The 24,904-nt window shown below is 43.3% G+C and overlaps 1 protein-coding gene across 1 annotated transcript in view; it reads left to right on the top strand.

The window, feature by feature from the left end:
- The window catches only part of XYLT1 (xylosyltransferase 1), a 339,335-nt gene that overhangs the window by 296,224 nt on the left and 18,207 nt on the right, over positions 1–24,904 (top strand). The window contains exons 9-10 of the mRNA XM_032790486.2: positions 6,735–6,997; positions 12,318–12,513. Coding sequence (XP_032646377.1) covers positions 6,735–6,997; positions 12,318–12,513 — 459 coding nt within the window. The remainder of the gene's footprint in view (positions 1–6,734; positions 6,998–12,317; positions 12,514–24,904) is intronic.

The raw sequence follows: 24,904 nt of genomic DNA, 5'->3' as shown, positions 1-24,904 counted from the left end.
AAATGTGACTCGAGTGAACCCTGAAGGCTCAAAAGGCAAATTAAAGGACTCTTAACATTTGTAATTATAATTTTTAAAGTCGTGATTTGTAAGGTTAATCTTATGATTTTGGGGGTTTGACATATGGTTTTTGGACACTTGGAGTTGGCAAAACTGCAGTATAGGAACCTTAAGATGTTTGATTTCCCCCTTATGCTACACTATGTAGGGAGGCATACGAGTGCAACATTGGATGGACAGTGAGTGTGATTGGGCTCTGGGCTGTAATAGGCCTGAGGGCTTGGGACTAACAATAAATTACGGTGTGTTGCATAAAGCCAGGTGTTACAGTTTGTATCTTTTCAAGCATTTCCCCATGCAAGGGGGCAGTGAACCACACATGAGAAAGGCAGCTCTTGGGCTAGGGACCAGGTTACCGAATCTGCAGTTCATCCATCCTCCAATCCCTGCAAGTTTCCTTGCGCAAAGCCTGTTTACTCAGGCTTTGTGTGGGGCAGGTTGCAATACCTCATGAAGCATAAATGACAGCCAGTCTGAAACAGAGACCTTGTTTCTGTTGAAATATACTATATCCCAAGCATGGCTAATGTCAGTGACAGAGGCACTCACAAAAATGCTAAACAAGGCATTTACCCTAAAAGAGCTTCTTTGACATACCCAGGCTTCCCAGACTCTGACCCAGTAAAGAGTCCAGCGAAGAATAAGTAAAAAAAGCCTTGATAAACTAGAGGGAATCAGCAGAGTCTGACCCATCTCCAAGCTACAAAATATGCGTTAGCCACATTTCAGGGAATAATCAGGCAAACTGAGCAGTAAAAGCTCAGAAATCACAAGCCGCAGTAAGCGGAAAAGGCAGCTTCTGACATATGCCTGATAAGAGAGTCCCTGAAACACACATTTCACCACAAACATCACTCACAATTCCCAAAGAAATACAAAGTGTGCGGCAGAGGGAGGGAATATCAGAGGGGCGAGCACACGATCTGAGCAGTCGTGGAGTGAAAAAGAATTTCTTATAATAAGATCTGTAGCACCTTTAAATTCTACCATTCCCCAAAGCTGGTTCTCAAAACTTGAACAAGATCAAATAAAGCCAGTTTGAAAGCTAACGAAGTAGAATTAAGAAGTGTATAACTACTAATACATCCAAAACTCTCTGTAGTACAAAGCAGGAAGTTTAAAAGGGACTGATCAAAACCTAAGAGCCTCTGTCATTGATGGCACTTCTCCCAGAATCCTGTTAACACTTTGAAACAGCAAATCCATACATGTAAACTATACAGCTAAATGATTGGTTTTCAGCCTTTTTATAGCCAATCTCCCTGTCCTTCTCAGAGCCCTACCAGGAATTGTGAAACATATAACCTAACAGAAGTCATGTTCAGCTGACACTGTTTAAAATTCTGTTCTGGCTCCTCTTCTGGGCTTCTGCGCTTCTACGTCTGCACATTCTTTCCTCGCTGCTTGACCTCTTATAAGTTGTTCTAGTGCTGCAGGGGATCCGTGTCTCATGCTGACTGCTCATCGTGAAAAGTTTGCTCCATCTCCCCAGCACACAGTGAGTCATCACATGCAGGAGAGATGGAGCTGGCTCTCAGCATGGGAATCGGTCTATCCCGAGTGCTCTTCACAAACTGCTTTGTACAGATTGACTGTACTGCATTGTGCTTAATTGGTCTCCATGTAAGTTAACATGACAAAATCACTCCTCACCCATCCCTCTTTACCTTTTATCTGTATCTAGTGGCCTAATTAGATATAATGGGCAATGTTCTGTTTTCACTGCCAGCAGTTTTTTACCTGGGGAGCATCCACTGATTTTGATGGAATGAATCCTGACTTACACAAGTGTCAATGAAATGGATAATCAGGCTATATATATCTGTGTGTCCATTCATACTTACATACGTATCTATATATCTATATATATATATAGATATATACTAGCTTGATTTGCCACGTGATAAATACGTTTGTAAAGCTCCTTGAGGAGTTCAATATCTGGGTTGATTCACTGAAGAAAAAAATTAAAGGCACATGTTTAAAGCAGGAAGAAATGCAGAAAAGGGAAACAGATACTCCCGACAGCTCATTGTCTTATGTTCTCCCACTGAGGTTCCCTTTATCCCCTCTTTGGCTGGGTCAGGTAACCTTACTGCACTTTGTGAAGGATACGATTGATTTTTCTGTAATTTTCCTTGTTTTCTGCCAATTGGGCATATGTGAATAACAAGAACTTGATGTTCTCTGCATCCAGGCCTTCTCATTCCCTCACCACTGCAATTGAACAACAGGGGTCTCTGGCAAGGGAGACAGAAGAGTTATACCACTCAGTAGGGAGTAGCTGTCTTTTGCGGGACTTGGCAACAGCCCATTCCAGGAAAGCCAGTGCAGCTGGGCAACACTTGCTAGTGCAGAAGCCATTGTCTTTGGAAATACAGAGGGTAGAGACTTCAGGAAGCAGTAAACATTGGTTTACATTGGTTTACATTGGTTCCTCTCATTTATTGACCAGTGAGGATAAATCATCCTGAAGCCAATCCTGAAGGAAACCACAATTTATAATCTCTCTCTCATTCTATCTTCTTTGTGTCAATATAGTGAGCTAGATTTGTACTGTTCTCAGGAAGGTGGCAAGGTAGCTTTAAGGCATTTATGTGCCTCCAGGATTCTGCCTGCTTTGGGAGCTTGTCGAGCACCTGGAGTAAGCTTGGTGAGTCCCAGGGGCTGCTCTAATTTACAGCAGACTGCTGTGCAACCCTCATTAGGCCAGTCTCTCTCCCACACCTTCCTTTTTATCCATCCATCACAACCCTACGCTGTGGGGGCTGGGTATCCCAACCTTGTTCTGTTGCGGGACATCATATAAAGACCAGAACATGATCCTGAATCCAACCAATATTAACTATATCCTGTCACAGCGCAAAACTCTTGCCCCATTTGTGGAAGAAGATAACAGCAATGGGATATAAATCTGTAGCTTCCAGACATCTCTTGCTCTCTTTTGCAAGCCCATCTCTCTCTCTCCTCCACCCTTTTCCACAGACCCATCTCTATCGTGTAGACTTTATCTTTGTGACTGCTAATCACCAAGCTTCTTTGCCCCACTGACCTGCCCTATATGGGTAGTACTAGCTTATTACTTCACATTCCAAAACATTTAAACCCACTTGGGACATTTAATTAATTGGCTGAGGCAAGTGATGGAAAAAACTGTGCTTTTCCCAGTATAGCTTATTTTGCTTGGGGGCTGGAGGAGGGCTACAGTAACTTATACCAGCAAAAGTGCAGTTTTGCTAGCATAAACTTTTGTCCACACTACTAGCCCTCTGCCAGTTACAGTACACTAGTATAGCTATACTGGCAAAGCACTCCATATATTGACCTGGCCTCACTCTGTCTTCTCCTGAATTAGATACAAAAGGACAGGATTAAACAGAATGAGAACCCAAAAAAGCAAGAGCTGTGTTGAGGATCGTTGAACTTGTAGAGTGATAAAGGAGCTGTAATTTACCACACCAAGTTCTTCCATCCATTTCAAGCTAACTGACTAGCTATCCATGTACACTACTTTAAAATCCAAATAGATCCTGGAAATAGCCTCTTCTATTACTAGAAAGATTACAGTGTTTTTCCCTTAAAATTTCTGTTTTTCCTTTAATTTGATTAGCTTTCAGACAGGCATTGACTGTAACTTGCTTGCATTTAAATCCCCTAAACTGATTTAGCATATTCCTCTCATTTATATTTGATGAAATTCGGGAAGAGAAGATTGTTCATTTAGGGTTTCATGCAATGGTAACACATTCCCTAAACTTTCTGTGTGTGCTCTACTACACTTTAGTGTGATGCTGATAGAAAACCTTTCAATAAGTGCACTTGAAACATATTGTCTTGATCTGGAAACCATTATGGAGCTTCTTCTTTAGTCTAATATCATACTGCATCCTAGCTGGTAGTTGCTCGCTTATTTCTGACTGCAAAAAGCCTTGTTCTGAAAGGGTGCAATCCACTTCTGTACAGAGGGTCAGCACAAAGCCTGTGCACCACTTAAGACCCACGTAATTTTGAGGTCTTAAATGGGACTTAAAAGTGGTCTATATATCTTGTACTAGCTCTGTGCACAAGGATGAGTTTAAACAAAAGAGAACTAAGCAGGGGCGGCTCTAGACATTTCGCCACCCCAAGCACGGTGGCATGCCGTGGGGGGCACTCTGCCGGTTGCCAGTCCCGCGGTTCCAGTGGACCTCCCGCAGGCGTGCCTGTGGAGGGTCCACTGGTCCCGCGGCTCCAGCAGACCCACTGAAGCTGCGTGGGACCAGCGGACCCTCCGCAGGCATGCCTGCAGGAGGTCCACCGGAGCCATGGGACCAGCGGACCCTCCGAAGGCACGCCTGCAGGAGGTCCACTAGAGCCATCTGCTGCCCTCCCGGCGACCGGCAGAGCGCCCCCCACGGCATGCTGCCCCAAGCACGCACTTGGCGTGCTGGGGCCTGGAGCCGCCCCTGGAACTTAGGAATGCTTGTAAACAAAGAGTTTCTATATATTTTTATTATTGTGCATAATACTGGTCTTTCTGAGTGAAATAACTCACCAGGTACCCTCAATGACAAGTGCAAAACTTCATAATACCAGTTATGTCTTGCAAACAACAGGTAGTGAATTGGTCTTTAGCAACGTCATTATAATAGGCAAATTCATCCTGGAAGTCAATGGAGTTAAACCTGGGATGAATCTGGCCCAGTGAGTCGTACAATCCTGTTAAAAAATTGTCCACATACTCTGACAAGAAGGAATTACTCAAAAATGCAAAATCTTTGGCCACAACAGCTTGTTTTTGTAGATTAAAGCAAAACAAACAGTGGGCTATTCATCCCCACTCTTCATTTCTCTATATCTGGCTCATATCTGAGTACCCTTGGGAGAACAGTATACTTTGTCCGTCTGGGTAAGGGTCACTAGGTTTGACCTCTTTAGGATTTTTATTTTATGTAGAACTCCCTGAGATGGATCAAGATGACCTCTCTGATATCCTTTGCCCATCTTTGATCACTGATCCGATCGACATTATTATTGGCCTGAGTTGTCTGTCTGCTCTGAGACTGACCACTGTAAGACAGCAATTTAAGCTAAAGGAAATAGTCTCCTCTTCCCATTTTTTTTTCTGTATTAGTATTGTTATTTATATGTTTGTATTGTAGTACTGTATAAAGGCTCCAGCCGTGATCAGACCAGGGTGCTAGGCATTGTACATATCTGTTGGGAAAGAAATGGTTGTCTTGTCAAGAGTTTATGATCTAAGTAGACAAGATAGACAAAGAATGAGAGAAGATACAAGGGCACAGAGAGGCAGGGGCGGCTCTAGGGATTTTGCCGCCCCAAGCACGGCAGGCAGGCTCCCTTCGGCGGCTTGTCTGCAGAGGCTCCGCTGGTCCCGTGGCTTTGGACCTCCCGCAGGCACGGGACCAGCGAACCCTCCGCAGGCAAGCCGCCGAAGGGATCCTGCCTGCCGCCCTCGCAGCGACCGGCAGAGCGCCTCCCGCGGCTTGCCGTCCCAAGCACACGCTTGGCGTGCTGGGGCCTGGAGCTGCCCCTGCAGAGAGGTGATGTGACTTACCCAAGGTCACACAGCAGTTCAGTGGTAGAGCTGCTATTCACCAGGTCACGCTGCACATTTTCTGTGACCCACTAATACTGCTATACTTGTTTGCCTGCATCTCTCAGATGACATTTTGGTTCACTTAACAAAGTTACCTACGAGGTTCTAAGGGAATGATATATCCAGTGTGTTCACCTTTCTGCGTATAAAAGAAGTGCATTGTCTAAATCTCGGAGTTGACAAGCCTATTTCTTACAATTATTGGTGGTACATTTCTGTTTCACTGTTTCACTCTCTAGAGTGTATTCACCCTTTTTATCTGTCTGCTATCTCCTATTCTTAGAGGAAACAAATTTAAATAGCCTCTGCAAAGGGAAAGCCTAAACCCAAGTAAGCAGCAGACTCTTGATTTTTAGCTCTTCCACATATTCCATTACCCCTTCCTCAGTAGACTTCAAATCCTTTTCTTATGCAATGGCCATAGTCTTGTTGTAATTCTTATCTTTCTCTCTTCCTGCTGATTGTTGTGTCCTGTCTTTATTTAGATTATAAACTCTTCAGGGCGGGAATCTTGTTTTCTATAAAAGCAGCAGAGAATCCTGTGGCACCTTATAGACTAACAGACGTTTTGGAGCATGAGCTTTCGTGGGTGAATACCCACAGACATGCATCTGACGAAGTGGGTATTCACCCACGAACGCTCATGCTCCAAAACGTCTGTTAGTCTATAAGGTGCCACAGGATTCTCTGCTGCTTTTACAGATCCAGACTAACACGGCTACCCCTCTGATACTTGTTTTCTATAGATTCTTTAAAGTGCACTTCTGTGAGCTGTAAAACCAAATCTTTAGAATAAAATTCTGTCTGCCCTGGACAGGTAAACAGAAGGCTCAAGGATAGGCCAAGAAGTTTCTCTTTTTGTGCACTAGCACAGGGACCTTCTGCAATATGGTTGGAGGAAAGCACAGATTTTTATATAACACTTACTCTATCTCCAGCATTATTGCTTAACTTGTCCGTGGACATGGGTAAATGCTGCTTACATCCTTAACTCCAGCCTATTGCTTAGAACAAGAGGTTTGTGACTGGAAATGGGAACTAACTCTAAGGTATTTTTTCTTCCGTATCAACACAGCAAACCGCCAGGCCAACGTTCTTTGCCCGCAAATTTGAAGCCGTGGTGAATCAAGAAATCATCGGCCAGTTGGACTATTATTTGTATGGTAACTACCCATCTGGCACGCCAGGCCTCAGGTCATACTGGGAGAATATATATGATGAGCCCGACGGCATCCATAGCCTCAGTGATGTCGTTCTGACCATGTATCACTCATTTTCCCGCTTGGGCCTAAGGAGAGCTGAGACATCATTGCACACTGATGGAGACAACAGCTGCCGGTTAGTTTGAAGCTTCTTCTTTTTCCCTGCAAAAGCATGAGTCTTAGAGGTACAGGGCCTGAGCCAAAGACCAGTGAGGATCCCCACTGACTTCAGTGAGCTTTATATCAGATCTGAATATTGGAGTGTGATGTACAGTACAGAGTGACTGTGCTGGACTAGAATGGAGTGAACAATTCACCCACCCCGGGCATTTCACCCACTTTGTTGTGTAGGCTGACACATGTACCGGGCTTGTCAGCTCTGGGTTTGATAAACTGCATATTTTCAAAGGTGTTTATATTTACTGATATATATATTGGTTGTCCGAGGTTGACATTATGTATGTGATTTGTTTGATATACTTTTAAAGAGCACCTCTTATGCCTAGTCAGTAGTGACAGGTTCCATTTGGGTGATGGGTTTTATTTATTAATTTACTGAGTATATGTTTGTATTCACAGCTCCTAGATTCTTAGTCTTATTTCAGCAGTACAAATGCTGACATTTGTACATGCCAGGAAGCAGAAGACAGGATGTCAGTCCTTCCAAAATGAGGGTTAACTGTCTCTCCTGCTTGCCCCTGTATGAGCAGATTTTTATATGTGGTGCTCACTAGAACTAATCACACAAGTTAAGTTTTCTTGAAGAGTTGCAGTAGTCTTCTGCTTCAAATGCAGCCAGTGATGTTTTTAAAAAGCAACAGGCAATTATTCCATTAATATGAATAAATTAATAATTGTTTTTAAAATCAAAGATGTTAAAGACACACTTTTTTGTTGAAGGTTTCCAGCTGTAAATCAAGTGAAGAAAAACCCATTTTAACAAATGGGTATAGTTAAACAGATTTACATTCATTCGTTTCAAAACAAAGCTAAGTCTTGTGGTAGGTGTTTGTTGTCTGCCCTCACATGTGAAAGCTCTTTATTTTCAACACAAGGATATTGCATCCTTTAAATTTTCCCTTATATTGTATGGTTCCCTTTCTGCTCTAAAATGTAATTACTTTTACGTTGTTTGTCGGGATTCATGTGCCCTTCTAGTTTTTACCCTAACAGAAAACCCACTTAAATCTAGCTCTGCAAGTGCTAAAGCCATTTCTTGCAGTTTGACAAGTGGAGTTGGTTCTTCATGTGCTCTTGAGCAGAAACCTAATTCTCTGACATTCTTAGTCAGTCACCAAAGTGCTGAGTACTGTCCCACTTGTGAAGCTCTGGCAATAAGTGATCTAGATTTCTATTACAGCCCTACCAGTAAAGGCTCTTGCTACAAAGCAATAAAAGATCAATAACGATTAGATATAAATAATAACTGAGCGCATACCATCCCTGACTTGAAAGAGGCAGATCTGGTGACTGCCAAAGTCACTTGGCTTGTAGCAATTTAACCAGCACAGGAAATGAGAGCTACATGTGATGGGTAATAAAATCATATTACAATTGCTTTATGTTCTTATTCCTTTTGCCAACATTGTGATGATTATTTATATTATCTTACTGCATGTATATAGAGCCTTTCATCTCAAATGATCACAAAGTGCTTTTCAAGCTTAAACTGATAGATTGTATACAAGGCAATCACTTCATCCACCATTGAAATGCAACCACCTCTGGGGTGAAATATAGTTGTTTAACCCTACACAGCAAAACTATGCAACAGTTTAGGGCAGGAAGTGAGGACTATCACATCCAGTTGAAACTGTACTTGGATTCTTGGACTAAACTTCAACAAACATTCCATGCAGGTTGTTAATATCTGATTATGTTGCAACAAGTACAGTTTAAAGTACCATCTAATGTACTATTTATAGGAATGGCTAGTCCTTACTATACAAAACGCAACTCTTCCCCTTTTGGCATCTCCACGTTTGCTGTAGGGCTGGCTGCAGCGTGACATCAGATGATATTGCAGTCACCACCCCAGTTTATTTCACACTGCTGTAGGCACCACAAGGAAAAGTCTACAGCTCAAAATCACGTTCAGAGTCACTCCCATGCTGCAACCAGTGCCTATGAGAAATTGTTGCTGCCCAAAAGATTTCTATAAAAGAAATTGTCCGACAGACTTCACCTAAAGAGGGGTTGACCACTGCCTCAAAAAGATGCACCCCAGGCAGAGTGTTCTTGAACTAGATGATATTGTGTGTCGACATATTCAGTGCAAGCCACATTAGAGGGTGTTGGGATTTCATTTATTTCTTTTCACCTCTAGACATTTTTCCCAGCTGCTGCCATGAGATAATTTACTCAGACTGTTTCATGGATACTGTAAATATTTGGTGCAACGTATATGTAAAACAGGAGGTCTTAGTATTCAGAACAGAAGTTAGTTTGTTGCCTGTACTGGCTGCAGTGCTCTGTTTGCTGTGTTTTAGCAGAGTCCATCAGTGTCGGCCTTGTTTGTATTCTGCCTTGCTATATTTATTTCTCATGCTCTAGACATTTCAGCCTTGGTGGTACTGGTTTCTTATAAAGCAGCATTGTTCCTGGCTGGCTGTCTTCATTGCTAGCTCCCTGTGAGGTTATATTATGGGGAGTCTGGTTTTAGTAAGCTAGGTTTTGTGGGGAGATGTGACACCAGTAGGCTTTCAATGGGTCTGTCACATATTTGTTTGAGTACTTACAGTAGACTAACAGTTAATTACAGGATTGTAAAAATTGCAAGTGATACTGATGCCAGAGCCATAAATTATACCTTTTTCTATATTGTTAAGAAAATCTTTTTCAGGATGAAAGAACGAGTGAGCCATAAGTTTGTCATTTAAATCTGTGGCCATGGTGTGTTTTATTTCAAGAGCTTAATGAAAAGCTACTAAATTTCCTGGTTAGTATTTCTAAGGGCATATTGACACAGCAAGTTACTGTACGGCAAACCAGGGTGCGAATCTACAGCGCACCAGCTTGCCATGCACTAACTTGCTGTGCAGACAGTGCTGCAGTGCAGTGAAAGTCCTGGAATGTGGCTCAGTATACTTCAGTATAGTACACTAAGCTGCATGCTGGGATTTTCACTGCACTGCCGTTGGCAAGCTGGTGCGCTGTAGATTCGCACCTGACTTACTGCACGGGAACTCGCTGTGTAGACCAGTAAAAATGTGATGCTCCCGGGCACAAGCAATCCCAACCTTCCACTAGCAAGAAGGTTGTGTTATAAAAAGCTTGGGCCAGCTCCTTTTTTCCATTTTACCCATGCAGCCCCTTTGTGAATAAATCCAGTACTCATGAGAGTCAGACTTAGTTGCATTGACTTGAATTGGGCACTAGCTCAGCCAATGCATCTCCTGTGCCCTGACTTGTAGTGCCCTCTACTGTTCCCGTCATGGGACTCTCTTGAAGAAAGCATACCAATCATTTCACACTATGTGGTGGCTTTGTGACGTGAGACTAACCGTCAGTATGGTGATTTAATTTAAGAGTGGTTGGAGTTAGAAGAAAGCAGCAGGAGAAGAGCTCTGTGATGCATCCAGTCTTTGGCAATCGGAAGATAGCAGGGCTTTCCTTGAATTTGTATTTTTCATTTCTATGCGGCAAATATAATATTGAGAACTGGTTCACGATGACCACCTTGTAATTTTAATGTAATTGTAAATGGCAAATCATGTAAAAGAGGCATCCATTTTTACTGTAGCAGTGAGCAATACTTGGTTGAGATAGTGATGGGGGCCATAAAAACAGAGAGACAGATAATGAGATATGATCACACATATACATAAAAAACATATCTTCTGCTTTAGTGTCCAGTACTGCTTTCAAATATTCATAGGTTGGTAGGGCTGTTTGCTACAGTTACTTAATGGACTACTTTTTACATCTGTACATTGGTATCAAAGGCTTTCTGAAGTCACAAGGGTAAGGAATTTTATAACAGTAAATATGTAAACACTGAACATTTATTAATGTCATAGAACTGTCACCACAATATCTAGAAACTGGCCAAGCTGCATTTCTCTCCATTTGGTTGGAAAATTTTTCTCTTTGGCTCACATCTACAAATTTATTTTTCTTTTATTTTGGCTTCTCAGCCATGAGGCAGAAAGGCCCCATCCTGCAAAGACTTACTCCTGTGCTTAGCTTTACACACTACAAATAGTCCATTGAAGGCACTCAAGCTACTTATAGTGTGGAAGTTTAAGTACATGCAGAAACAGGGCCAAAGAAGCAGTGGATTCTCCCTGAAACTCAGTGCAGTCATATCTTCGAAAGGAAGGCCCTTTTCATTGATACTTGAGGGTTGTTAGAAACGTATCAAGTCTGTGGACTCCAGTGCTATGTAACTATATTGACAGTAGTGCTCCTCTGTTATCACATTATTCAGAACCAACTGGTATAAACACAATTCACAGTTTCTTCTCAGTAGAGTTCCCTTCCTGGAATTTTGTAAGCCAGAATAGGGAGCATTGGCAGAGCTCTGTGTATGAGAGAGGGAATAAGAGGCTGCTTGACTTTGCCCAACTCTAGCCAATGCTATTAGGGTTGGTTTCATGAAATCCAGGGTACGTCTAGACTGTAACACGGAACCTATGGTACCGAGCCTCAAAGTCCAGGTCAGCTGACTGGAGCTTGCAGGGCTAAACATAGCACTGTAAACATTCAGGCTCGGGCTAGAGCCCAGGCTCCGAAACCCACCCCCTCGTGGGGTCTGAGAGCCCAGGCTCTAGCCCAAGCCCACAAGTCTACATTGCAACTATAAAGCCCCGCAGCCAGAGCACAACAAGTCTAAGTCAGCTCACCCAAGCCAGTCATGGCCATGCTGTGGGTCTTTTACTGCAGTGTAGACACATCCCTGCTGTCCACCCCTTCCCTTACAAAATGAAATTAGAGAGGGACTTGAACATGGCTTGAAATTGGATACCCCCGTCTTTGAAGAGTTTGGATTTGGTTTTGATATGGACTTCACTTTGGAGTGGAACCCAAAATCTGAACACCCCTGAATCTGAGAAAACTTTGGATCTGAACTTTGTAGCTTGGTCTCCCCACCACTCTGTAAAATAATATCTTCAGAGTTCAAATTGTCCACCTTTGAGCAGGACCTTTTAAGCAGAAAGGATTAGTAAGGAAATGGAACTTTCTGGTCCAAAGAGACAGCCTAAAAGTTTAAGTGCGAATGCCTTTTAAATGAATGCATGTTCTTGCTAACAATTTTTTATTTGAGTAATCCGAAAAGCCTACGAATATCTGATAACGAGTAATGAACAAATTTAATCTCTCTTAATGTTAAAGCAGCATATTTCTTAGTTGAAACAATTGTCCTTTTAAACCATTAGCCTGAAGTAAATGGTGATTTCATGTGTCTGATTTTTCATAATCCATGTCCATGTGCGTACACTGTGTTTTTTTTACAGCTACTATCCCATGGGCCATCCAGTTTCAGTCCAACTCTACTTCCTTGCTGATCGTTTTCAGGGCTTCCTAATCAAACATCATGCAACAAATCTGGCTGTCAGTAAACTAGAGACTTTGGAAACTTGGGTGATGCCAAAGAAAATGTTTAAGATTGCTAGTCCACCAAGTGATTTTGGAAGGCTGCAGTTTTCAGAGGTAAGCATTCCTAACTAGAGCAGTCCTAGCCATTTCACCGGCCAGGGCGCATTTTTGGTACAATCCCTCACCCCATCCCCCTTGTGCAGCTAAGCCAAAAAAAAAAAAGAAAAGCCCACAGCCTGCCAATTAGTGGAGCAAAAACACCCAACCAATCAGCCACTTCTTTGACAAACAACTGATGAATTTGCATGTCAATCCATCAACTTTTTCAAATGCATTTTAGACAAGTCTGAGGCAGAGTGGCTCAGTGCATTAATGCACAAGTCCTTCATCATAGGAAATATTGATGCAAATCATGGTTTATGGCCCAACTGTGTAACATGGTGAGCACTTCCTGCAATATTGTAAATGCCGTCAGATTCCCTTAAGTTAAGTGGCAGATGAGCGCAGTTATCTTACAACAGGTGGTCAGTACCTTATCATCCGTGTCAATTTCCCCTTCCAGAGAGACTCGGGGATTTTGGGGAAAAGGGCACTGCAGCTCCAGATTGAGGTGGACTGTGTGATGGAGCCAGCTCTTTTCTCTAGCCTGTGCTATTAGATCCTCCCCCTCGTGAGCACCCTGAAAATATTGAAATTTGGAAAAGTCAGGGAGTATGGATAGAATATTGATGTAGGAACATCAAAGAGAAAATTATCACAGCAATGGCTGAGATTTACCCACAAATCCTGTTATTTCCTGCTGGGATTCATCTCATTATCGGACACACACACTGTAAAAAATGTACACCTAAAATACATCATGAGAAATAGACCAATAATAGAATCTGACATCTATATTGTATTTTAAACATATAACTGTCTAAACAGTTAATTTCTTGATGTTTCTTGTTAAGCCACAAATTTCAATTAAAGGCATAAAATTGATTGAACAAATTTGTTCCCAGTCATTATGGCCAAGTCCATAAATTATCGTCTTCTTGGGCAATTAAGAAAGGCCTAGGTAGGATTCAGTGTTTTGGTGTGCGTGCCAAATCCAAGAAATTAATGTCCCATTAAGAAGATGAATGTGGGGTGCATTCTGTTGATCAATATGTCTGATGGTTGACTTGCCATTTCGTGCAGTGATAAATTGTCATACAAGCTGTATTTCTTGTGATTTGTAGCACTTCTGTTGTTTGTTTGGTTCTTAATTCTACTTTAGCATAATTCCTGATTTAAGTGCTTCTAAGTTTGAAAACACATGGGTGAGCAACAGAAACAGTTCATCTAGCTGAGTGACAAAATGTGTTTAAGTACTCGGGTATCCATTTTAAATACAGTGTTAATAAGAAGAAAAAATCTTGACTTATATCAGTTCCTGGAAAAGGTTCAAAATCTGTCCTAAGATTGATGCCTGTGCCCCCACTGACCTCAGTGGGAGTCATGTAAATATAAGCAAGGGAAGAATTTGACACTTGGTGAGTTCCTCTTACGTCAGAAGGAAATTTTTCTTTCATTAGAAAATAGTCATCCAGATACTCTTGCAAAGAGTTTTGTTTGTTGGGTCTCAGATTGTTTTCTCCTTTCGCATTTGATTCATATTAAGAAAGACTAGGAAGCACAAAGCCAATCATTTTAATCATCATTTAATCATTTACTTTATTTTCTTACTCCTCTTGGAAGACAGATCTCTCTGCTTTTGGACCCAGCTTTGCTCCCTTTGTACATACGGAATAACTCCATTGGCTTCAGTCAAGGCTGACAAGCTCCAGAACCGATCCATTGTCATGCTAAATGACATTTCTTGTTTCTGAAAGATCTCATGGCTGTCAAATAAACCAATCCGTGCCCCTACTATGAGGACTACAACAATCTTAGGAGCTAAGCAACCAGACAGAATACTCAGGATGATGGTTATGCTCGTCATGCCATATCTGTGCTACCTTTCCCAATAATTTTCTTTTTGCGATGAGGCGGTGAATTAGAATTGGCAAGGTGGTTGTTGGCTGGGCACTGCAGTTCTTTTGCTGGCTCCCCCAAATGAGGCCAGCAGGAAGAGCACAGGGAGACTGCTTCAAAATGTGCTACAGATAAGAGTTAAAGTTTACAGTGGTCATTGTGGTCCATGCATACAACCAATAGTATAGCATGGGTGATAGGATCACTACAGTTCCGATTAGGCTCATGCCGCTTTTACTACTATTATGGTTACCGCTCCCCTATTTTGCTCCTCAAACTCCGCTTCCTGACCAGCAGGATTTCCACAACACCAATACAAGTGTGAGACGGAAAGGTGAGTGTGAGAGACATTATGAGAATGCTAGTGTTGAGGTACCAAAGTGCTGGCAAAGTTTATGGCAGAACTGCAGTTGCGCAGTAGATTCTGAGCACACTCTTGTGTCGAATTTTATGATTAGAGGAAACATCAGAGGGATGTTTCATCCTCATCAGATGACAGCCCCAGACCCCTCAAAAATGATTTGTATATTTGTTTGGGTGTTCTTGTCATCTACTGCAAATTTGGATTTGGGCTATATCTTAGGAAACCTGAAATTTAATGCACTCGGAGGGGGAAAGATTGATTTAATTTAAAGTGTTAAAAGACTTCAGCTCTAACTGTATCATTGGAACATTAAGTTCATTTCTGGCCTTGTTAAGAGTTGTGATTTATCACAGAGAATAAAATAAACCAGGTGACAAGCAATTAGTGTGCCTTGTGTGAACCTAATGGTCCTGCTTATGAAGAGCAATGAGAGACAAACCCATAATCAAGGCATAATTTCTTTTGGGCAAATTTTATCTTGAGATTGAACAAGGATGGAAACAGGAGCTTTATACCAATGAGACAAGGTAGAATTCCAGCTTACCAAGTATACCCAGCACTCACATCTTGTTTCGGGAGCCTAGAATAATCTACCTTAAGAGAGAGGTCTATAGTATATGTCTGTCTCTATGGAAAACTATCATACGATGTGATGTGGTATAAAAGCTTTTCCATTGTGAATTTGGAATAGGCGGTTTACTCTTGAATGTCAAAGCCACAAGAGAGCTCTGCAACTCGTCCCAAATGACTGTTAATGAAGCCTTGATACTAGCCCACATCCTCATGCTCTCTGTGTGTTCCACATACGTATCCAAAACTTATTTTAAGAATGTTTTAGGGCCGGGCTCAGTGGGAGGAAGGGATAAAAAGTTCTCAAAATTGCTTAAAATTATCGTCACTATAAAATGCTACAACTTGAAAGCCTCAGCCTCTCTCCTGCACTGAAATCTGCTCAGCACAAGAGTGTGTGTGTCTGGGGGGGACATCAAGAAGCTGGTTATGATTTCCTGATTCTGTGGACTGATCTGCAGTGGCCCTGGCCCCAGTATAGATTAAAGCCGTGCCTGGGCTGCTCTAACATACATCATCTAGCTGGGGTCCCCAAAAGAATGTACCAAAGCTGGAGACTGCCAGAGCTCACTGAGCTCCAGCTGTACCACATCTCTGTCTCCAACATACCCCTCGCTCCTTAGACTAGGGACTCCTTCATGCTACGTCTGGGCTGAGGTATGGGATTTCAGTCTATCTTAGTTTTATGCTTTGGCCTATCATTGTAATATCTGACCATCTGCCACATAACATCAATAGCGAAGTCCCTAGTGGATTTTATTGAGTCTCTGGCATGTCTCCCTTTTTGGGGTATGTCGTAGCTTCCTACTCAGATTTGAACCTTAGCTTTCATAAAATGAGAAGATAGCATGCACCCTCTAAGCTTAATTACTAGCTTAGATCTGATATCGCTGCCACCAGCCAAGGATTCCAGGGCTTGGCTCCCTCTGGTCTCCCAAAACCTTCTCTGGGGGACCCCAAGACTCAGAGGCCCTGAGTCATACACCAAAGGGAAAACAACCTCCTCCCTTGTCTCCTCTTTACCTCATCCCTGGCTTCCCCCCCTGGGTTATATCTGATGATACTGACTTACTCCTTGACTTTCAAAACAGAAGGACAATTCACCTTTCCCCCCCCCCCTTCCTCCCCTGAGGCTTGCACAGATTCACCCTCCGTAATCTTATAAAGAGATTCCTTCCTTCGTTCTTAGCCACCCAGAGAAAATCACAACGGTTTAAAAAGAAAAGCCTTTAATATAAAGAAAAGAAACACATAAACATAGTTCTCTGTGTCAGGTTGACAAATACAGGGTCAATTACTTAAAAGAAAAAAAATGAATAAACACCTATTCAAAAAAAGAAATACAATTAAAACATCCAGCAACTACACACAGTAAATACAAAAACAATATAAAAACCTATATTGTTTATATCATGTAACTTACAAACTGGGAAAACAGAGATTAGAAGCTTGAAGATAGAAAGATCGCCTCTCATAGCCAAGAGACAGACAAAAGACCCACACCTAAAACATTCCCTCATAGAATCAAGAATAAAAGGTGGAAAGGGACCCGCATGAGATAATCTAGTCCACAAACCACCTCTTAAAGGCAGGACGCACTTGTCCCTAAATAATCCAGCCAGAGTGCGGTTTAGCCGACCTTAAATATCTCTAAAGATGGAGATTACTACGACCTCCCTAGGTAACCCCATTCCCAAATACTTCACCACTCTGCCTAAGCAGAAAGTTTTTTCTAATATCGCAGCTCGACTCCGCAACTGCAACTTCAAACGCATTGCTCCTTGTTCTGTCCTCCATCACCCACTGAGAACAGCAGCTCCCTCCTCCTTGGAGCACCCCTTGCAAGTAGTTGACAGGTGCTATCAATCCCGCTAGTCTTCTCTTCTGCGGCTAAATAGCATAGTCCTTCAGTCTCTGTCTCTTCCATAAGTCAATGTGGCTCTAGCCTCTAATCATTTTTGTTGCCTCCGCTGGACTCTCTCCAATTGTTCCACGGGTCCTTTTTGGTTAGCATGGCGCCAATAACTGGACACAATCCAGATGGCGGTCCCTCACCAGTGCCGAATAGAGGGGATAAATCATCCCTCGATCTGCTGGCAACACTCGCTACTAATACAACCCAAGTATGCCTATTAGCACTATTTGGCTACAAGAGGCACACCTGTAGGTCTAATGTTCAACGTTTCCATCTACCGTAACCCAAGATCCTTTTCTCAGCACTGCTACTCTTAGCCAAAACAGTCCCCAGCTGTAACAGTGGCAATGGGGTTTTTTCTGGTCCTATAGTGCAGGACTTTGCACTTGTCCTGTTTGAACTTCAATGGAGGTTTCTTGTGGCCCTACACTTCTCCAATTTTCTATGTCTCCCTGAATCCTATCCCTGCAATCCCACGGTCCACACCACTCCCCCCAACTTGGTGTCATCTGCAAAATTTAACTTAATTGCAATCTAAATCCTATCATCAAGATCATTAATGAAGACATTGAATAGAAATGGGCCCTAAACAGCCCACCTGGGCACAGCCACTTGTTAGCTGGTTGCCAACTGAGAGAGGTGTCCATTGATACCTACCCCGCTGAGCCGTTGATCACCAGTTTCTATCCACTTCAACAGTCATTCCTCCAACACCGATAACTTCCTTAGTTTGCTGATGAGAATGCTGTGGGAAAACGCAATTCCAAAAAGCCTTATCTAAAGTCAAGGTATATCACCATCAACAGAAGCTTTGCCCCATCCACAAGATCCAGTCATCTCATCACAGAAAGCAATCAGGTTTGGTCAGGCATTGATTTACCCCTGGTGATCCATGCTGACTGGGCTTCTGATCACCTTGTTTTCCTCATAAGTGTTTCAGGCATGATTCCTTCATGCACCTGCTCACAATGATTTTTCCAGGGATTGAGGGTGAGACTGATTGGTCTGTAGTTCCCTGGATCCTCCTTTTTCCCTTTGCTTAAAGATAGGTACTATATGTGCTTCTTCCAGTCCTTTGGGACCATCTCCTGTTCGCACATGATTTTCAAGATAATGGCAACGGCTCTGCAATCACATCATGCTAACTCCCTCAGCACTCGATCAGTTCGTACGGTTCCCCAGATGACTTGTATGCAACGTCTAACGTCTTTAAGTAGTCCCCTAACCTGACCCTCTATCACAGTGGGCTGCGCTCCTCCTCTCCTCTCTGTGCTCCCAGTGTAGTTAGTCTGGGAGTTGACCTGCCCGTAAAGACTGAAAGTGAAGAAGGAATTGAAATACTTCCAGCCTTTTCCATATCTTCCACACTAGATACCTGCCTCATTGAGTAAGGGACCTACACCATCCTAAAATCCTCATCTTGTTGCTTACATAACTTGTAAAACCCCTTCCTATTATCCTCACATACCGCTTGCTAGTTTCCAACTCGAATTAGCCCTTTTGGCCCTTTCTGATTCTATCCTGCAGGCCGAGCAATAATCTTATATCCTCCCCAGTCGGGATCCTGTCCAAGCTTCCATTTTTTGTAAGCTTCTTCTTTTGCTTCAGCTCACCACTGAGTTCCCTGCTAAGCATGCTGGGCACTTTCTACGCTTGCTGTTCTTTCTGCACATCGTATGGTATTTTCCCTGTGCTTCTGAGCGCATGGTTTCTTTCTTAAAAAACTGCAGCTCTCCAGGACAGCCCATCCCTTCAGTTCAGCTTCCCAGGGAATCCTGCATCATTTCTCTGAGGGAGCTGAATCTCGCTTTTCTAAATCCAGGGTTTGGCGTTTCTGCTTCTCTCCTTCCTTCCTTGACCAGGGTTCTGAACTCTACACTCTACCATGTCATGAATCACTGCTGCCCAGGTTGGCGTCACCCTTCTTCCTGACAACTCTTCTCTGTTGTGAGCAGGAGGTCGAGAGGCGCAAGGCCCTCGTTGGTTCCCCCAGCTTTGTACCAGGAAGTTGTCAGCGATCCTCCAACAACTCCTGGATTGCCTGTGCACTGCTGTAATTTCTCTCGCCAGCAAGATATCAGGATAATTGAAATCCCCCACGAGAACCAGGGCCGTGATCTACAGACCTTTCTGCTAAGTTTGTCTGTAAAAGCCTCAATCCACCTCTTCTTTCTGGTCCTGGTGGCTGTAGCAGAGACACCCACCATAACATCCCCTTGTGGACATTCCCTCTAAATTTAACCCAAGAACTTTCAACTGGCTCATTCCCAGTTTCGTAAGTGGGAGTCGTCTCTGAGCATTCATGACAGCTTCTTTTACATACATGCTACTCCCCATCCGTCATCGCCCTGCCTATTCCTCCTGAAAACAGCTTATATAATACCCATCCATGATGCTGACCAGGTATGCGAGCTATCCACATGTTTCTTTTATGCCAATAACATCGTAAATTCGCCTGTCTGTGCGTACACTAATTCTTCCGTTCTTGTTCCCAGGCTCCTCGCTTTGTGTACAGGCAACTTTAAAATTCAGCCCAACTGCCCTACTTTCTTCTGCTGCTTGTATTCCCCTGTTGCATCCTCCTCTTGATTGTCTCCTGGTGTTCTCTTTTCCTACGACACCGTCAGATAATAGGGCTTCATTAGGACACTTAAGGCAATGATTTGATTCCCCCACTCCCAGTTCCATTATACTTTCTCTCTTCCCTGCCATACAAACCCCGCATTTCCTCCAATTCCATCCTTCTCCAGGTTTTCCCTCTTTGAGACTTACTGTGGGCTTTTTGTCACCATTGCCCCCGTGCGAATCCTAGTTTAAAAAGGCCGCTCCTCCTAGGTTTTAGCGCCAGTGATTCCAAAAATGCTTTTCCCTTCCTTGACAGGTGGAGTCCATCTTCCAGCAGTTCTCCTTCCTGAACAGTTAGTCCGTGGTCGAGGAAGCCAAGCGCTCCTGACAACACCATCTTCCCGCAACCAGGCATTCACACTCCAGGATGGCATCTGTCTCTGCCTTAGGCCCTACCCATTTGACCGGAAGAATCGAGGAGAACACAACCATTTGTGGTACTGACTCAACACTCCTTCACCCCGTGCTCCCCAGAGCCCTGTATCACTTTGTCTGCTGAGGATCACTCTCGAGTATCATTGCTTCCCACATGGATGAGTAGCACGGGGTAGAAGTCCAGTGGGGCGGACGATTCTCGACAATCCTTCCATAACGGTATCAGATACGGGCCCGGCAGGGCAGCTACCTCCGAGAGCCTTGTCAGAGCAACGATGGGTGCTTTCCGTCCCCTCAGCATCGAGTCTCCAATAACCACAACCCTACGTTTCCTCCTGGGTGTGGTAGATGGGAATCACTCTCAGCCTCAGAGGGTGCATGGCTTCGCTTCCCTCCTCCTCCTTCCCTCATCTCCAGCACCAGATACGATTCTTCACCATAACAACGAGGTGTGAGGGAGCAGGGGTGGAACACTGACGGCTCGAAAGTACCGCTGCCAGTGTCTCCACTGTGCAAAGAGCATCTCATCCTATCTCGGTGATGTAGGCAGGAGCCTCTGCAAACCTGAGAGAAATCCTCAGCCTTGCACGTCTCATCGTGGACACTATCAAGGTACTTCTCCAGGGCATGGATACTCCTAAGCCTAGACACCTCCTCCCGTAACTCTCCCACCTGCCTCCTGAGCACCTCCCTGAGTTTTGAAAAATCTGGTTTCCTGATTGGTCCTCTGGTCAGGTTTTTGGTTCCCTTCGTTAACCCTTTACAGGTAAAAGAAACATTAACCCTTAGCTATCTGTTTATGACAGGGTAAAATCTCTGCTTGAGGTAGGGTCTTTGTGTGGTTGTTTTTTTCATTGGCAGGGGTTTATTTGGTAGAAAGGGGTGTCAGTGTGGTGTGTGTGGCATTTTTATGGTGGAAAGGCTTGGTCAAAGAGGAAGGTTTTGCAGCATTTCCTAAAGACAATCACGCTCTGGATTCCTCTGATCCCTTCTGGAGAATTGTTCTGTTGCTAGATCCCCTTGTCCAAGATCGTTTTATGCACAGCTATCACATGCTTCATCTTGGGCTTTCTGTTAAGCATTGTCCTAGAGGAGCGCAGCTGTCAATCATTCATAGATCGAAATGTGGTCTGTAGTGTTGCTGGGCCTTGATCCGCTAATTGCTTTGAAAATTAGGACAAAAGCCTTAAACTGGCATCAAAAGCCTGCTGTGAGCCAGAGGAGGGACATCAGTATGGGTTTTGATGTGCTCCTGCTGGCCGAAACCATGGAGAAGGCAGGCAACTGCATTCTGTACCAGCTGGTGCCTGTGCATCACCTTCACATTCAGCTTCCATCTGGTGAATTACAGTAATCCAGCCTACAGGAGATGAAGGCATGAATCACTGCAGCCAGATCCTTGTCCGGAAGGAAGAGACAAAGCAGGCATTTTTAGATACTAATGCTAACCTGGTCATCCAAGCTCAGTGAGGAGTCAAAGAGCATCCCCAGGTTTTACACCATTCTGACAGACTGGAACTGTATGCCTTCAGTGGAAGGTGGAGACAGTGACTCTCCTACTTCTTCAGAGCATTTCTCCTTTCTGAGAAGCATCATGTCGGTCTTTCCTGGATTCAGCTTCAGCCAGCTGCTTTTCATTCAAGAGCTGATTTCTGGTAGGCATGCTGACATTTGAGAATGAGATATATACAGTAGAACACCAGAGTTACAAACTGACCTGTCAACCACACACCTCATTTCGAACTGGAAGTACGCAATCAGGCAGCAGCAGAGACCGAAAAGAAGGGAGGGACGCAGCAAATACAGTATAATACTATATTATATGTAAACTACTAAAAAAAGGAAAAGTTTTTAAAAAAAGGATTTGACAAGGTAAGGAAACTGTTTCTGTGCTTGTTTCATTTATATTAAGGTGGCTAAAGGCAGCATTTTTGTTCTACATAGTAAAGTGTCAAAGCTGTATTAAGTCAATGTTAACTTGTAAACTTTTGGAAGAACACCCATCAAGTTTTGTTCAGAGTTACAAACATTTCAGAGTTACAAACAACCTCCATTCCCGAGGTGTTCGTTACGCTGAAGTTCTACTGTAGTTAAGTGTCAGCAGCACACTGCTGGCCACTGAGTCCATGGCATCTTCCTGTCTCTCTGTGCTCTCAGGTAAAAATTGAAGAGAAGAGAGGTTGGTATGGATCCTTGCAGAACTCCAGAGGTGAGGGCAGCTACTAATTGCCAGTCTAAGTTCTGCTGGGCATGGAGCTCTTGTCTGTGTGAATGGCTAAATGAAGTCCATTTTTAGTCTCACCAGAGCCTCTCTCTATGGCGTGTCCTGATCTGAATCAGGGTTATGAGACATCTAGAATGTTAGCTGATATCACATGTTGTTGGCGGTTACTAGCTTCTGAATTATTTTGCCCGAGAAAGGGAGGTTGGAGACAGAATAGTAGTTGAGAGGTCTTCAGGATTTAAGGGTAGGCTTCTTGAGAATTAGGTGAGCTATTGCATATTTGAAGGGGTTAGGTTGGTGTGCTTCTCTGAAGAAGACATTGGCCATTCCTGTTAGTAGTGGGCATAGTTGTTTGCTGGCTTTTACCAGCCAGGAGAGTCATGGATCCATTCCATAGGCTGTGGCTGTATTTTATTTTTCAGGGCTTTTTGATCTTCAGCAAGTGTGACAGGGCCACACTCAGGTGGAGAATACATTCTGGTCAGGGAATTTTCTTTCCCATTTAGCTCCATAGTTACACAATTGATCTTATCAGAGAAGTGGATGCTTGGGTCTGGGCTGTGAAGTCTGGGTTAGCCTGTTCACTATGTGAAATAGGCTCTACTGGCCATGATTCTGCTGCATTGATTGTGGAGAAGTAAAAGGCTCATTTTGCCTCCTTTGCTGCAGTGATATAGTCCTGTAAGAGGCGTTTTTGCTGCTGGAAGATGGATTCAGAATGTTATTGCACTGCTGGCATTCTAGCTTTCTGCCCGTGCCCTTCATCTGCAGGAGTTCACCTGTAAACGGTGATGATCGCCTCAGTCAGTGTGGGTGGAGTGGGTGGCGTTGGGGCCTACGTGTTGATGGCAGTGCATACCCAGAGATTGTACTGCTGTATATCATCAGCACCTAAACATTGTGTTTGGGTGGCTAGTTCTCCTAAGACGAGATGAGAACTTAGAGAGTTCAAGAGTCTAGTGGCAGGCCAGATTTGGGTGGTCACTACACTCATGGGAAGGAAAAACGTTATCATAACTTTGGTCTGACCCAGTATGGCCGTCCCTATCAGCCTCTAGCTCAGTATCTTGTCTATGACAGCATACAGTGCCAGATACTTCTGGCACTTGGAGGTTTAGTGACAGCCAAAGTGCGGGTGAGCATCTCCGACCATCTTGGCTAATAGTCACTGATGGACCTTTCTTCCTTGGCAACAAGTTCCACAGGTTGACTGAAGTACATCTTTTTGTTTGTTTTAAACCTGCTGCCTATTAATTTCATTGGGTGACCCCTGGGTTATGTGAAGGGGTAAACAACACTTTTTCTCCACACCATTCATGATTTTATAGATCTCTCTCACATCCCCCTGAGTCATCTTTCTAAACTGAAAAGTCTGAGTCTTTTTAATTTCCCCTCGTATGAAAGCTGTTCCATACTCCTAATTATTTTCATTGCCTTTCTCTGCACCTTTTCCAGTTAGATGGGGTGACCAGAACTTTACACAATATTAAAGTTGTGGGCATTATGACATTTTTATGTTTCATTATCTGTACCTTTCCTAATGGTTCCTAACATTGTTAGTTTTTTTGTCCGCCACTTCACACTGATCACATGTTTTTGGAAAACTATCCACAATGACTCCAAAATCTCTTTCTCGAGTAGTAGCAGCTAATGTAGAACCCATCATTTTGTATGTATAGTTGGGAATATGTTTTTCTAGTAAGCATCACTTTGCACTTGTCAGCATTGAATTTCATCTGCCATTTTGTCTCCCCGTCACCCAATTTTGTGAGATCCCTTTGTAGCTCTTCGCGGTGAGCTTTGGACTTAACCGTCTTAAGTAATTTGTATCATCTGCAAGTTTTGCCACCTCACTATTCACCTCCTTTTCCATATTCATATTCATATTTATGAATATGTTGAACAGCACTTGTCTCAGTACAGATCCTGCAACCTGAAAAACCGCCCGTTTACTCTTACTCTTTGTTTACTATCTTTTAACTAGTTACTGATCCATGAGAGGACATTCCCTCTTACTCCATAACTGCTTACTTTGCTTAAGAGCCTTTGGTGAGAGACCTCGTCAAAGGCTTTCTGAAAGTCCAAGTATGTTGTATTCAGTGGGACACCTTGTCCACAATCTTGTTGACTCCCTCAGAGATTTCCAATAGATTGATGAGGCATGATTTCCTTTTGCAAAAACCATGTTGACTCTTTCCCAACATTCCATATTTATCTGTGTGTCCGATAATTTTCTTCTTTACTATCGTTTCAACCAGTTTGCCTGCTATTGAAGTTAGGCTCACCGGCCTGTAATTGCCAGGACTGCCTCTGAAACTATTTTCTAAAAACATGTGTTACATTAGCTATCCGCTGCTCACTGGCATAGAAGCTGATTTAAGGTTGCATACCACAGTTAATATATTTCATATTTGAGTTCCTCCAGAACTCTTGG

Source organism: Chelonoidis abingdonii, chromosome 9, assembly GCF_003597395.2.
Source record: "Chelonoidis abingdonii isolate Lonesome George chromosome 9, CheloAbing_2.0, whole genome shotgun sequence".
Taxonomy (NCBI): Eukaryota; Metazoa; Chordata; order Testudines; family Testudinidae; genus Chelonoidis; species Chelonoidis abingdonii.
The sequence above is the reverse complement of the archived record's forward strand: the minus strand, read 5'-3'. Positions and strand labels throughout refer to the sequence as shown.